Source organism: Diabrotica virgifera, chromosome 1, assembly GCF_917563875.1.
Source record: "Diabrotica virgifera virgifera chromosome 1, PGI_DIABVI_V3a".
Classification (NCBI taxonomy): domain Eukaryota; kingdom Metazoa; phylum Arthropoda; class Insecta; order Coleoptera; family Chrysomelidae; genus Diabrotica; species Diabrotica virgifera.
This window is the reverse complement of record NC_065443.1, coordinates 116,562,822-116,578,336: the sequence shown is the minus strand read 5'-3', so window position 1 is coordinate 116,578,336 and position 15,515 is coordinate 116,562,822. Positions and strand designations below refer to the sequence as shown.

The 15,515-nt window shown below is 34.1% G+C and overlaps 1 protein-coding gene across 1 annotated transcript in view; it reads left to right on the top strand.

Moving 5' to 3' along the window:
* LOC126890594 (death-associated inhibitor of apoptosis 2) overlaps positions 1–15,515 on the top strand; it is a 110,886-nt gene that overhangs the window by 14,753 nt on the left and 80,618 nt on the right. The window contains exon 3 of the mRNA XM_050659668.1: positions 3,240–3,418. Within this exon, the coding sequence (XP_050515625.1) occupies positions 3,240–3,418 (179 nt within the window). The remainder of the gene's footprint in view (positions 1–3,239; positions 3,419–15,515) is intronic.

Here is a 15,515-nt window from a genome sequence, read left to right as displayed (position 1 = left end):
CAATTCTCCACGCCCATATTTTTCAGGTCTCCTGCTATATTATCTCGCCACCGGAGTCGAGGGCGTCCGCGTAGTCTTCTTCCAATTGGGACTTCCTCCCATACCAGCCTTTTACTGTTCTTTGGTCAGAACGTCTTCTTCCCATTGGAGTCTTTTGGACTTTATTTCTTTTAAGAAGTTGGCATCTGGGTAAAGTTCTTCGAGCTCTTTGTTAATTCTTATCCTATATATTATTGTCCTGACGCTTCATCCAGCACATGCTTAAAGATCAAAGGCATAATCTACGGCTTTCTACTTTTCCTTGGATGATAAGCCTTTCCATATTTTCTGTGTCTGCTGTCATAACATGTCATTTCATTTTAGTATGTGCCATAAGTGTTACCATTTGAACCTGTCGAAATATTGGATTCTCTAGATTTTTCTATTATTTGTCGTATTTTCAGAAGATATTCCCGAGTCCCTCTACCTTTGGCAAACCTAGTTTGCTCTAGAGGTATTTCTTTATGCTCTTTGTAGGAAAGTTTTCACTCTTATATTGATTATGTGTAGCATTATTTTACTGACATGTGAAATAAGGGAGATGGTACTAGAGTTGTCGAATTTATGGAAGCTGCCTCTTTTCTGATTTGTTGTTATTGTAGATTTTGTCCAGTCGTCACGTCGTCAGGCCATTGCTTGGACTGCCATATTTTGTTACAGAGCAAGTGAAGCAATTTGCGCAGACAAAGTCTGAGACTTTGAGAATTTCTGCTGGTACTATATGTGGACCTGGTGCTTTGTTATAGTTCAGTTTAGTGATCGCCAATCTTATTTCATTCTCGAATATATTAGGTTCTTTTTCTATTTCTTCAGGGGTTTGGTGAAAAACTTCCTGGCGCTAATCATATCTATACAGATCCCATGATAATGGGATATATATTATATATATAATTAGCGCCCCCTATATATATAATATAATATAGGGGGCAATATAATCCCCATGTCCCTGCTATATCTTCTCTGTTGGTTCTTATGTTTACAGTTTGGTCTTCAACGGCTCAAGTTCTGGCTTTTAAATCTCTTGTTATGTAGCGTATTTTTCCAAACAGATTTATCGGCTGATTGTTTTACATATACTCTTAATGCGATTACTCTTAATGTGACTCTTAATTTCTTTACATATATTGTGATAGTAATGGATTCTCATTAGTTTTGGACCAGATAACAGCGAAACTACAGGGTAGCATTCCATGGTGCCTAATGTATGCTGATGATATAGTGTTAATAGGAAATAGTGAAAGAGACTTAGAACAAAAACTGGAACAGTGGAGACAAGCTCTGGAGGAAAAAGGTTTAAAACTTAGTAGGACAAAAACAGAGTATTTGGAATGTTCATTTAAAGATGGAGTTACTACAAATAAAATGGTATCTTTAGATGGTGAAATGATTGTGAAAAGCAATAGTTTTAAGTACGTAGGATCAGTATTACAGAGCAATAGAAAAATAGATGGAGATGAATGCAGTAGAATTAGGGCTGGATGGATGAAGTGGAAAGAAGCGAGTGGTGTGTTGTGTGACAGAAAAATTCCAATGAAGCTGAAGGGAAAATTCTATAAAACAGCCATAAGACCGGCTATGATGTACGGAACTGAATGTTGGGCAGTGAAAAAGAAAGAGGAAAACGAATGCATGTGGCGGAGATGAGAATGCTTAGATGGATGAGTGGAGTGACAAAGAAGGATAAAATTAGAAATGAGTATATTAGGGGAAGTCTAGGTGTGGCATCAATTGATGCCAAAATGAGAGAGCATAGGTTAAGATGGTTTGGTCATGTTCAACGTCGAGACGTTAATCACCCAATACGAAGAATAGCTGAAGTGCAGATTCCTGGAAGGAGTAGGAGAGGAAGACCAAAGAAGACCTGGGGGAGACGATAAGGCAGGACATGTTGGTAAAGGGGATTAACATTGATATGACCCAAGATAGAATTGTGTGGAGAAATGCAATTAAGGAAGCCGACCCCGCATAGGGATAAGGCAAAGAGAATGATGATGACATTGTGATAGTAATTTTGTTCCTCCTCGCATCATATCAGCCTTGCATCTTCGTTTTATTTCTTTGTTGAGATTTCTCAAACTACATGTTTCCCTTTCACTATGTACACCACTTTGACAAAGATTTCATCTGACAGGAATGTGGCATATGCGGAAGGCTTGATTAGAAAAAATCGAAATTTGAATCGGAGCAATTTCAAAATGTTTGAGTGTAGGATCTGTACATAGTATCGTACACAAACTGTTTGTTTGCAATTGATTCCTCGCCTTTTGTTAGAGAACCAAAAAAGCTTGCGAATGCAACATCTCACGGAATACAGGCAAAACAGTAATGAATTTCTTTCATCAATAATTGCTGGCGACGAATCTTGGTGTCATTATTTTAAACCATTCACTAAGCTTTCATCGATGCAATAGAAACACGCAAATTCTTCGCCACCAAAGAAATTTTAACCTTCTGTAGGCAAGGCATCAACATTTTTTTTTCGACCACAAAAGACCCTTGAGCATAGAACTTACAGGCCCTAGAGTGCATATCAACACAAACCTATATAATGAAAGTTTGAACAAGCTGAATCAAGCAATAAGACGAAAACGTTCAGCGAAGCTTTTACGTGGTGTCATTCTGCACGACAATACTCGGCCTCGCGTTGCCAAAGTGGTGTAAGAAAATTTACGAAGAAAGAAATGGAGTCTATTAAACCACCCTATCATCCCGATTTATCACCTTGCGATTTTCACATCTTTGGAACACTGAAAAAGGCGTTAGAAGGTAATCTGCTTCAGTCTGACGAAGAAGTATAAAATACCGTGAAAGACTTTTCGCGCAACAGCCAAAGAATTTCATAAGCAGGGTGTATATACATCGGTTGGTGAAATAAGAGGATATGCGCCTTAATTGGAGTGGTAAATATTTATAGATATATGTGCCAATAATTTTTTTCTGGGCCAAAGATGGGATTCAATCGAACAAGCCGGTAGTTTTCAAATAATCTTGGTGATAAGTGTCAGTGTTAATGAATAGGGCTTTTCATTCACAGTCATTTGTTTCGAGCTTCTGTCATATGTCGTATAATCCGTGTATATTAATATTATACACAGATTATACAACATTTGACAGAAGCTCGAAACAAATGAGAATCGATGAAAAGCCCTATATATTTATTTTCATTTCTACGTTAAGTCATAATTTTTGTATCGTTTTAGGAATGGGCGACCAAGTTAGATGTTTCCATTGTGATGGGGGGCTAAGAACGTGGGATCCACACGACGACCCATGGACTGAGCACGCGAGATGGTTTCCGAATTGTTCCTTCGTGAAGTTGGTCAAAGGACAAGATTTCGTTACGGCTTGTACCATTGGACAAACTACGGATAGTAGTGTGGTAAGTTTTTTTCTTTTGATATTATACTGAAATGAATCGATAGTGTTGGGATGTGATAGTCGTAAAAATTTTGTGATTTTCACATCAGTTTGTAATAATTTGTTAAATTAAAACAAAGTTGATGAAAAGGTCGCCAGTGCGAGTCCATTATACTATTGGATATAAATTAAGTCAATACTCGCAATCCGTTTTGAATTTGTATTTTATTGGTATTAAAAAATGTGGGGCAACCGGTTTCGAGGCTTACATTATTTGCCTCATCATCAGGCCCAGTACATAGTCTTCCTGAATTACAAACACAAGATATCAGTAACAAGACTGTTCTACAGCTGCTATAGATGGTCCCATATGTCACCAGCTCCATCAATAAGCTAACTAGCTCAGATATTGGGATGTTTTATATAAGTTATAAAATATAATGGAAAAATATAAAGTGTTTTTATGTGTACCCAAATTTTCTTCTCTGTCTTCTAATAGTTCAAGTTGTTTCAGGTGGTTTTGTAAAGTTGCATTGTATATAGTTGGTTTTGTTTAAGATGGTTTGAAGGATAAAATAAAAAGACAACACCCACATAAAATCACGAACACAATTTTAAAATCTAGTGGTTGCAGGGAAGACTTTTTTGGTATAAAACAAAGTTATATAAATATATAATTGACATTGGCAGTTATATAAATACAGTCCCTGGCCATATTATTATGACCACCTATGAATTTTTACAAAAATCAACTATTCCACTAGTAGTAGGGGAGGAAAGTATGCTAAATGTGCAGTCACTCGAGCGCTTTGGGGACTTATTGGGTTGTGAAGAGTAGGTTCTAAAACCAAAAAAAGTTAAGTAAAGTTTTCCATTTTAGTGGGGACTTTCCATTTTTAATTTAATTTTCCATTTCCAACAATCGTTTTTTCCGATTATAGCGCCATCTATCCATAATTCGAAAAAATGTTATAAAAGTTACTTATTTTTACGTAAGGAATCCGACTCTGCAATAAAAATCCGAATCTCCTATTCAAAGTTTTAAAGTAACCCCCACCCCACATCCGTGGGGGGTCGTGTTTGGTGCCATTCGATAGATTTTCCAAACATATTGAGTAAGTGTATTTTTCAGTTTTTCGATCTGATGTTCATTTCGCGAAATATCGCGGGATTCGTATTTAAAATTTTAAATTTACCCCCACCCCTCTCCGTGGGCAGTCGTGTTTGGTTTCATTCGATATATTTTTGACAAATATTGAGCACGTATTTTTTAGTTTTTAGATCTATCGTTCATTTCGCGAAATATTCACTTTTTCTTGTGAAACTTTGTGACTCACCCATTTCCTTACGCCCCGCCCAAATCGTCAGACTTTTGAAGTATACACTATTTTGCATGTACTTAACTTACCTTATCTTAATCTGACGATTTCGAGTTTTTCTAAGGATAGATTTTTTCGGCCCCTCCATAACGAACTCCCCTGTGTTTAGAGCCAATATATGGTAGAGGTACATCTACAGCTACAGGGTATCAGGGTTCTCCCCATATGATAATCTGACGCGCTCGAGTTACTGCAAATATCCCCGCTTGGGCTCCCCTACCATAGGTACGTTTTGTTTAAATTTGATTTTTAAATTTAATTTTGTTATGTAATGTTAATGTTATGCATTAACTATAATATATTTAATAATAAACAGCAATAAAATATTTGAAAATATTACATATTATGTATATTTTTTTAATATTTTGTTGAACTTCTGACCTTAATCAGATGGAAAATATTTGGGAGCTTTTAAAACGAGAAATTTCCGATGAAAAGGTCACTAACGAAATTGTTTTGATTAAAGAACTAATATATCGTTGAAACCACAATAACAAATAGAAGCAAAAACAATTTAACTGCATTCAAAGTATTCCAAGACGGGTACTAGCGGTAACCAAAGTTAGAGGGGGCTCAGCAAAATATTAAAAAAATACAAATATGCGAAACTTTCAAATGGTTTATTGCTGTTTATTATTAAATGTATTATATTTAATAATAAACACCAATAAAACATTTAAAAATATCACATATTTTTATTTTTCCAATATTTTGTTGAGCCACCTTTAACTTTGATTAGCGCTTGTATCCGTCTTGCCATACTTTGAGTGCAGTTAAATTTTATTTTTTGCTTCAATTTGTCATTGTAGTTTCAATGATATGGGTATTAGTCCTTTAATCAAAACAATTTCGTTAGTGACCTTTTCATCGGAAATTTCTCGTTTTAAAAGCTCCCAAATATTTTTCATCTGATAAGGTCAGAAGTTCAACAAATTATTAAAAAGTAAATAAACATGTAATATTTTCAAATATTTTATTGGTGTTTATTATTAAATATAATATAGTTAATGTACAACATTAACATTACATAACAAAATTAAATTTAAAAATCATATTAAACAAAAGGTACCTAGTGGAATAGTTGATTTTTATAAAAATTCGTAGGTGGTCATAATAATATGGCCAGGGACTGTATATATATAATAGTTTGTTTGTGCTTTGATAACGGGTTGTGGACAGCATTTCCCCTTATTGGTTATCCCTCGTCAGGCATTTCTTCAAATTTTTTGTAGAGCCCATGCAGATGTTGGACAGTAGTGTCTGTTATTGTTTGGAAACTGGAGTAGATTATCATGAGGCTTTTAATGGACTCACCACCAATTTTTATCTTAATGGACGCAATAGGCTCATCAATCCACCATGTGAAAATATCTATCTGGCCTCGGTGCATCGTACCAACTAAGCAGATCTCTGGTTGTCTTATGGAAGTATGATTTTATTTGTATTAGCTACTTTTACTGATCCTTGGTCTATGTGCAGGTGAATTTAATGGACCACCATAGCAATAGTCTTTCTTTGGCGTAAAGTAGACTAGGTAAGTCCTCGGTTTTCACTAAACGTGGCCGGAAGTCGACCTTTGAACTCTTCGTGTAACTTTGCGTCGATTTATATATGATTTAACTAATTTTTAGTCATTCTTGCCAAACTTCCGACTTCATTTTTCAACCTGAAATGACATTAAAACCGGAACTAAAAATATTAGAGCTCGACTTTTCAATGCGTGTCGATTGACATAGCACATGCATTATTTCTGAGACTTTAAAACAGTTCTTCCAGTTGCAACTCTGGAAACGGAAGTTTAAGATCAAATTTTTCACCATTAATACCATCTTTGGGTTGAAAGCTCTCATTCGACAGCTCATTTGTCATTCTATATGTTCTAATAACAGAAGAGTCTGTCTAACGGACAGACATACATGGATAATTCAAGGTTTTCACCATTTTTTTTAAGTTGGAAAATGGGTGAAATAATAATAAACATAAAAACACTGGTCCAGTCAGGCGCTTTATTTATAGTTAGGTTGTTCGACATTAGATTTTTGTAGCCGGACATTAGATTTTTGTAAAAAGTCTCCAAAATGTAGTCTATATACCCTATTCCACGAACATACGCCTGTTTTGGATTAATTCGGCAACGAATATTTTACTGTGCAAAATAAGAAGAACGAAAGTAAATTGCAAATTACGTTGTTGTTTATTAGAATAATTATTAGCGCCATTTACTTTCGTACTTCTTATGTTGCACAGTAAAATATTCGTTGTAGAAGTAATCCAAAACAGGCGTATGTTAGTGGAATGGCCCATAACTAAAATGTTAGTATGTTACAACTTGAGCAATGGTGAAAAATTCAGAAAAAAATATAATGGAAAATTTACGTCACTGAAACTTATTTTTCAAATATAATCGTATATAATATCTCGGAGATTATCACAGCTATATATTATCTAGGACAAAAGTAGATAAAATAAAATTGTTCGCAATTAAATTTCATATCAAAAGTTACTAGTGCAAGTAGTAAAAAAAATTCAGCGCATAGTAATGAAATTTGTTTATGCAATATCGGAAAAATATTTAAAGTTTCTAAAAATTTTGCTGAAAAATGATTTCAAAATTATTATGCAAAAACCAAAAAGCAGTATCCCGGTTTAATTTACAGCACTTTTTACATACCTTAAAATTTTACATACCAAATTTTCAAAAAAAAATCCATAAAATAATAATGCAAAACATTATTATGACAACTTTTTTTAGTGAATTATCATTTCTGCGTACTGGAAAAAATTTTTACTCATTGCGCAATCAAGTTATGATTGAAAATTTGTAAACAACTCTACTTCTATCCATTTTTGTCGTAGATTACTAGGGACTGCAAATTTTTTGCACAAGTTTGAATCTGTAAAGCGAGACATTAAAGCAAATATTTTAATTTGAGCCAATAGAGTAATAGACATAATAATATACAAGAGTTTGTATTATAATGAATCTGGTACAATGTATACACAGATAAGTTTGCTATAATAATAATAATTATTATATAATATTCATCAAGCTAAGCAACACAAATATTTACCATTCATTAAATAGCTGAGTCGACAAATCAACTTGCGTTATCAATAATTGCATATATTAATATGTAATGTTTCTAAATAGATTTAAAATTTGAATTTTTGATAAGGAATAGACACTAAATACATGTCAACAAACAAAAATTACAATTTTTGTCTTCATATGAATGAAAAAAAAATATTCAAAAATACATTAGCCTTTATTCAAACATGTTATGTCCCAAATAAGGGCCAATAATGTTGCTATCATTATCATCATCAGTCATCAGTAGTATCACAGCTCGTTATGAGCCAAAGCATTCTTCAGAATACTCCTCCATTCACGCCTGTCTCTGACAACTCTTCTCCATGTTCCAACTGCAATAGATTTTAAAGCTTCCTCTAGTCTAGGTTCTCTTGATGCATAAGTCTCGGTCTTCCTCTGGCTCGTTGTACCATCGGCCCTCTTCGACCAAAAACTTTTCTGTTTCACTTTCCTGTTGTTTCTTTTAGTCCCACATACTAGTTTTGCTTCATTTTTCATAGCATTTCTAAATTTTCCCCATCCTTCTACTATTTCTATAATTTCTCCTTCTTTGTCTATTTCCTTCTCTAATTCCTTCTTATATCTGATTTTTGTTGATTCTTGCCTTAGTTTACGTATTTTAATGATTTCCTTGATTTTCATATTTTTATCCTCCATCCTGCTTTTTATTTCTTTTCCTTTGCTGTTAAATGTAGTTTCCAGTAGGTAGTGATAGTGATCACTGTTTATTTCATAGCTTTTTCTCACCCTTTTGTCTTTTATCTGGCTCCTCTCTGTTTTTTGCACTATTGTATAGTCAATAATTTATTGATTGTTCGTTTCTTGATATGACTTCTCTTGTAATCGTATGTATCTATGCTTTTTGTTGGAAATGTGTATTCATGATCATCGTATCATTGTCTAAACTCATTGTCGAAACAGTATTCAAGTAATAGTTTTCCTTTTTTGTTGATTTTGTCCTCTCCAGATGATTTTATAACATTGTTTCATTTTTCTACTTCTTTTCAACCTGTAGCATTCATATCTCCCGTGATTGGGAAATCAGTGGGAAGACCACGAAAACGATGGAATGACAACTTACGTTAGGCACATTGAAAAATAGACAGAGTCATGTGTACACAAAAAGAAGAAGAAGAGGACCCTAGAATTTCTTCAGTAGCTGATGCTTTGTATCTTCAAAACCAGCTGACTGAACTTATTGATTGGTGTAGTGAGAATAGTATGGAACTAAATATTGGAAAGTGTTGTGTAGTATAATTTTATCGCTTGAAAAATCCCAAGCTCTATCAACGTTTGTCTCCCATATCAATGAAGTTATTTATAGTTCATTAAAATTTTTAGCATTTATTATTTATTAAAGGAATTACTAATTACTTAAAACTAAAGTGGTCAGATCAATTTTGGAATACTGTTCATGTGTGTGGGCACCGCATTATTCTACTCATATACATAATTTATGCTTTTTTAGTGTTATATACAATGGATTAGATAATACTGAACCAAACAAAAGAGCATGGGAAAGAAAACAGGTGAGAAAAATTCCACACCTACGAAGACATCAGTGTGCAGTGTGCAGGCACATACTCTGGATGTAGTTGTCGAGGATTTAGGTCTTAGGTGTATGTAAGAATACCTTGAGGATAGACAAGTCGTCAACAGTCGGTGTTCAACAGGATTTTTCTTTAGCCCAGGAACTCTAATTCAAGAATAAATAAGGCAAATAAGCGTTAATTTCCACCACTAGTGCACAAAGAGGCGTTCGATTGGGAAGTGCTCATAGATAACCAGTCCACCGTGTAGGTGTAGGTGGTCGACCGATACCTCTTTTGTCTTCCCGTGGCCTCCGTTTCAATAACCTCCTTGTCCATCGCCCATCTGTCATTCTAGCTATGTGTCCTACCCATCTCCATTGTAGTCTGGCTATCCTTTTGATGGCGTCAGCAGTGGCGGCTCGTGGTTTTTACAATAGGGGAGGCTATACCTAACTGTAAAATATCTAGACAAATTTGCACTAGCAAAAAAATGCGTTAAAAAATGTAATTTAAGGCCCCATTTTTTACCATTTTTTATTTACATTTCATAATAAATATCATCATAATTCATAATGTCATAATATCATATCATTTTAAAAATAGTTAGTCTAATTGTAAAAGTGTAATAACCAAAGTTTGTGTTGTTTATTTGTTAACAATTCCATCTTTGTAAGTAGATATGCATATCAAAATAAATACAGATTTGAAGTTTTGCAGTCCATACAAGTTGAAGGTTCACATTTTTTAAGATACTCAACTGATTTTTTTTAATTCTAAACGCAGTTTAGTGGGAATCCAAAAAGCACGGTAAATTATCGATATTTTGCTTTGCGTTACAGATATAGGAAAAAAGTTATTTGAGCAAGTTGTTCCAAATATTATTCTAACCACACATTTCAAATTTCATAACAAAATTCGCACTTTTAGTTTTTTCATTATTTTTAGTCAGGACCCTAAAATTCGTTGTCCCGAGATGTACGCAACGGAGGCGAGAAGCTAGTCAGCCTCCCTTGCTAAATCTCCGGACAGCGTGTGATGGCACCGTGGATGGCACTGTTAGGAGACCGGGTCTCCTTAAACGCTGTGCTGCGTTGCGCGGAGCATTAGCAACTGAGGCTGGTTGGCTTCTCGCCTCCGTTCATGCATCTCGCGATAACCCAGGGCCTGGGTCTGCCTACAATAATAATGAAAAAACTGAGACGCAATCATGCGTTCTCATGCTAATGCTCCGTGCGTATGGATATTTAGTGATAATGTGGAATTTACACTTTGTATAATAGTAAGAGTGCTTGTTGTTTTTCGCGATTCAAGATAAACAAAACAGTGTAGCGTGTGTAAAAAATTTATGGGGAGGCTAAGCCTCCCTTGCCTCCTCTGACGAGCCGCCACTGGGAGTCAGTCACCTTGGTTCTTCTATTGAACCTTTCAATTTTTATTATATCTCGCAGAGTTATTCCTATTTTTCATTGATCGTTCCCTTCTTCTCTGTGTGACTCTCAGTTCGATAGCCTAGACTTTTAAGATAGTGTTTCTACCCCTTATTCCAACACTGAGAGGACGTATTGATCAAATACTTTTCTCTTCAGGCATGTGAGCAGCTCACTTTTAAAAGTTTGACTCAGTTTTCCATATGCTACCCACCCAATACCTATTCTTCTCTTCAGTTCATGGGTCTGGTTACCTATCCCTACCAATCATAATTTCATGTCCCAGGTTAGGAAATACCTATCTACGAGTTATATTTCTTTCCCGTCAATACTGATGTTCTGGTTGGGTAATACCAAATTTGTCATTATTTTTGTTTTCGAAATGTTTATATTTAAACCTACATTTTCTGTACAAGTTCCTGTACCATCTCACTTGCCTTTCCTAGATCCTCAGCTCTTGTGACTATATCATCGGCGAAACGTAAGTTGTCTAGATTTTAGATATTCTCCATATATTTTTAATCCCTTGGTCAGCCCATTTTTTATATAAATAGTCACACTTCCATAATTCTATTAAACAAAATTTGAGTTTTTTGTCATAAAAATGTGTCCATGGCATTGAAAACCCTTGTTGCCGTAAAACAGAAATAAGAAAAATAATTTAAATTTCAAATAATCAATGTGTTCCTTAAAAAACAACTTTATTTGACCTGAATGTATATCTGTACCCCGGAAGTAAAGGACACTATGTCCATTTTTATCGAAATTGGGATTATTACACTTTTGAATATACCTTTTCAAGCTCTACACAGATGTAAACCACACTATGTCCAGAGACAATTTCAAGGCAAGTTACCGACTTTTTAATAGGCACCAAGTCCACTAAATAACACCATGTGGACTTGGTGTTGTTTACCTCTACTAAAAAAAGTGGTTATACGCAGATATTTTTTACATTATGTATATGATGCAGGTGACTCCTCTGTACAATGTATGATGTGGGACGAATTGAAAAGGGCATGTGGTATAAATTAAATTGCCTCGTCAATTTGAAAGTGGGCTGACAATACAATTCCAGGTAGTCAAGTAGAGGACATCACTCTGTGAACCAATAACTGCTATGATCGAAAAAAAAAACGAAAGAAACTCTAAAATTTGACCATTTTAACACCATGGGACTGGCAAGAGCCTAGTTAGGCAAACATCAGCAGGAACTTGCAGATTTTAAAAACTTCAAAAAACGCTGTTAGATAAGAAACCGTCACCTAATCCTTCTTTTTTAAGTACAAAAAATAATGTTAACAAAGAGCTTGTTCTGCTGTCAACATGTGTTTTCCTACAAGTCCAACACACTGGAAAGCTTTTTTATAAAACCGATTTCAAAGAAGACAACACGTAACATTTACAGCACAAATAAATCGGCTCAATAAACCCATTATCAATCACAAAACAAAAGTACAGTGACTGAATTCCACTATTGCTCTGTATTCCTGCGGTTTGTCATGCTTTTTGACAAAATTTAACACATAGAAATGAAGCCACAAACGATTACCACCAAGGGCCAAGGAGATGAAGACGATGGCCTCTAACAATTTTGAGCCTTGTCGTCTATAATTGTACTGAATTATTATAATATTATATTATTTGTCTCTAATAAAATAATAGTATAAAATAATAATAGTTTAAACAAGTTTGTTTTTTTTATTTCGTAGGGACCTTAACATGCAATGTCACATTATTTAAAAAAGTGGTTAGAGGTAAACAACACTATGTCCAACTATAAATTAAAAAAAAAAATTTATAATGAAATGTAAACTGCAGGTGTACAACACTTCATAGAGGGAAAAACAATTATACCGACAAAAATAATATACTAATCTTGGTTAAATATAATAAACATTCGAGTATTTACTGATTACAAATTTAAAAAAATGTTAAAACTACTCTCCTGAAAAAGTAGAAAAATGGACATAGTGTCCTTTACCTCCGGGGTACAGATATGGACTCTCTATTTTTAAAATAACATGTATCTCTGTCTGTAGTTTGGTTTATGCTCGTGTATGTTTGATTGCCTACCTACTAGTTCCAAGCTATACCCAAGCTCGCCGATATTTATGCGGTACATTTATTATCTTTGGAACTCGTATTGTTTACCACAATACATAATTTGCAATCTGGAAATTTTGCACAAACCCAAGGATAAAATCACATTAAACAAATAAATATCGCTTTTCGAAGAAATTCAGCCATTAATCGGTACTATTTTATAAATAAACTGGTTCTGAGAACCTTAAACGATGACTCACAGCTTCCCAAGGATGAACTAGAAAGGAATTTTAATCATAGTCTAGCGTCGGTATGTGGACCGATATGGAATTCCCAGTAAATCGAGTAGGTAGGGCTTTTTAAGTACTTTTAGGGTACTCCTTTATCGAAAGAAGTATTTCGTCTTATCTTATATCCAACTTAAATGAAAAGAATTGAACCAATTAAATTTGAGTTACTGTTAAGGATTGGAACAGTGTTGCCAAATGTTTAATGCTAAAAAGTTTTTCAAAAGGATACTCGATTGGCCATTTGATATTACACTCATTGTCCATGGATAGCATCATTCAAAAAATAAAGTACTGAAAAGCTAATGTTAGAATATAACCTAATTTCTTATACTCTTAAATTCATGGTGTACCTCTTGTTTTGTTCCCTTGTGAGGTCCATGTCAGTATTTATTTTGTTAGTTTATTCTTGCCTATCTCTTGGTCGTGGTCATTCTGTTTTGTCCTTATGTTATCAACTATTGGTGCCTAATGTCCACGATATCTCCTCGTATGTTATCATTTATTATTATTATTTCTAGCAGCGCTTTTTCAGAAATCATTTTTATTTATTTGCACGTTTTTTTCCATACTTGTGATTTCCATGTTCTGATTTTAATTTCACTTTTATCGTTTAGCTTTTTCACTGCTTCAATTATTTAGCTATTATTGTTAACTTTTTAAGTTACGGATAATGAATCATAACACTACAAGTGACGACAGGCGAAGAAATAAACATAGAAGAGGGTGAGATAAAGGAAGCATTAAGGAAATTAAAAAATAGAAAATCACAGAATACCGAACAAACTCCTAAAGTACTTTCCAGATCTGCCAAAACAACTATTAAAACTAATTCAAACAATATAAAACACAATAGAGTAAAACCTCGATATTACGGACCTCTATTTAACGGACTTATAATGGACAAAAAATCCGGTCAAATGTAAAAAAATTACAAACGTCCTGTTAATATTTACATCCTTAACCTGTCCCGTATTTTTCTGACCTTTTCATATTATACCTCTAATAAGGCATGGTTTACCTCAGATATTTTCAAAAATTGTTTTTTAAAGAATTTGTACCTGCAGTGAGAAAATTTCAAGAGAAGAAACTGGGAATAGAGCCGAAGGTAGTGAAATGTTGATTGACTTTAGACAAAGCTCCTGCTCATTCCTCTGTAAATATTTTACTTTCAGAAGATGGCACTTTAGTTGTACAACTGGTTCCTAAAAAAACTGATACGACTCTTAAAGCGTATTTTGTAAAAAATTGAGCGGTGTATTTTGAAGGATAAATATTATGTACTTATTATTTATATACTGTCACTGCCAAATTTTAAAATTTGTCAGATGACTTATTCTGTTCAACGTCAGAAAATGGCTCCACATGCTAGCAAAGAGCTAAAAGCAAGAATTGTAACGAAATTAGAAGATGGTTGGTCACTATCTGCCGTAAAGAACCATTTTAACGTAAGCAGAACAAAAGTTTTTAATATTAATAAAAGATGGAGAGAACAAGAAACTCTCGAAAGAAAGCAAGGTTCTGAAAGACCAAAAGTATCTACCGCTCATGAAGATCGTACGCTTTTGGAGAGATTAGGAGAGAATCCGTTTGAAGATGCGAAAACTGCAAGAATTCAAAATAATATCAAAATTTAGACATCACATAATTATTACAATTTATGAATTAACATATGTAATCAGTTGTTTGTTTATTTTATTATTTGTCTGTCATAATAAATATAATGTCAAACAAATCAAGTACACTGCTCAAAATGATCAAATCTTACTAAGAGTCGCATCAGTTTTTTTAGGAACCAGCTATATGTTTTTGCCAAAAAATACAACATCGCTTATTCAACCCATGGATCAGGAAATAATTTTGGCAACCAAACGAATATATCGCAGACAGTTTTTAGACGAAATAATGGTTGTTTTTCATGATGAAGATAATGCAGAAGAGATAAGATGGCAGCGTACCTAGCAAAATTTAAAGTGTAATATTAAAATCAACAATTTTTAATTTTCGGGAAAGGTGTGAAACATAAAAAAATCATTGGAAGAATTTGTTTGGAAGAATGGTCAAGATGCAGTCATAAATTAAGGACGGTTGGAAGTTCCTGATTTCTATACTAGAATACATAATAATGAAGAAGTATCTGAGAAAGACGTTTTAATATGGATAGAAGTAGATGAAGGACTCTGGGTATAACATCATGACTGAGGATGGAAGTGAAAATAGCCAAGAAGACAAAACAACACTGCCAAAAATGAGGTTATCAGAGGTAATATCGTATCGCGACGATGTACAAAGTTTATATTTATTTTATTTAAATACAAGCTGGTTCCAAAAAAAACTGATACGACTCTTAGTAAGAT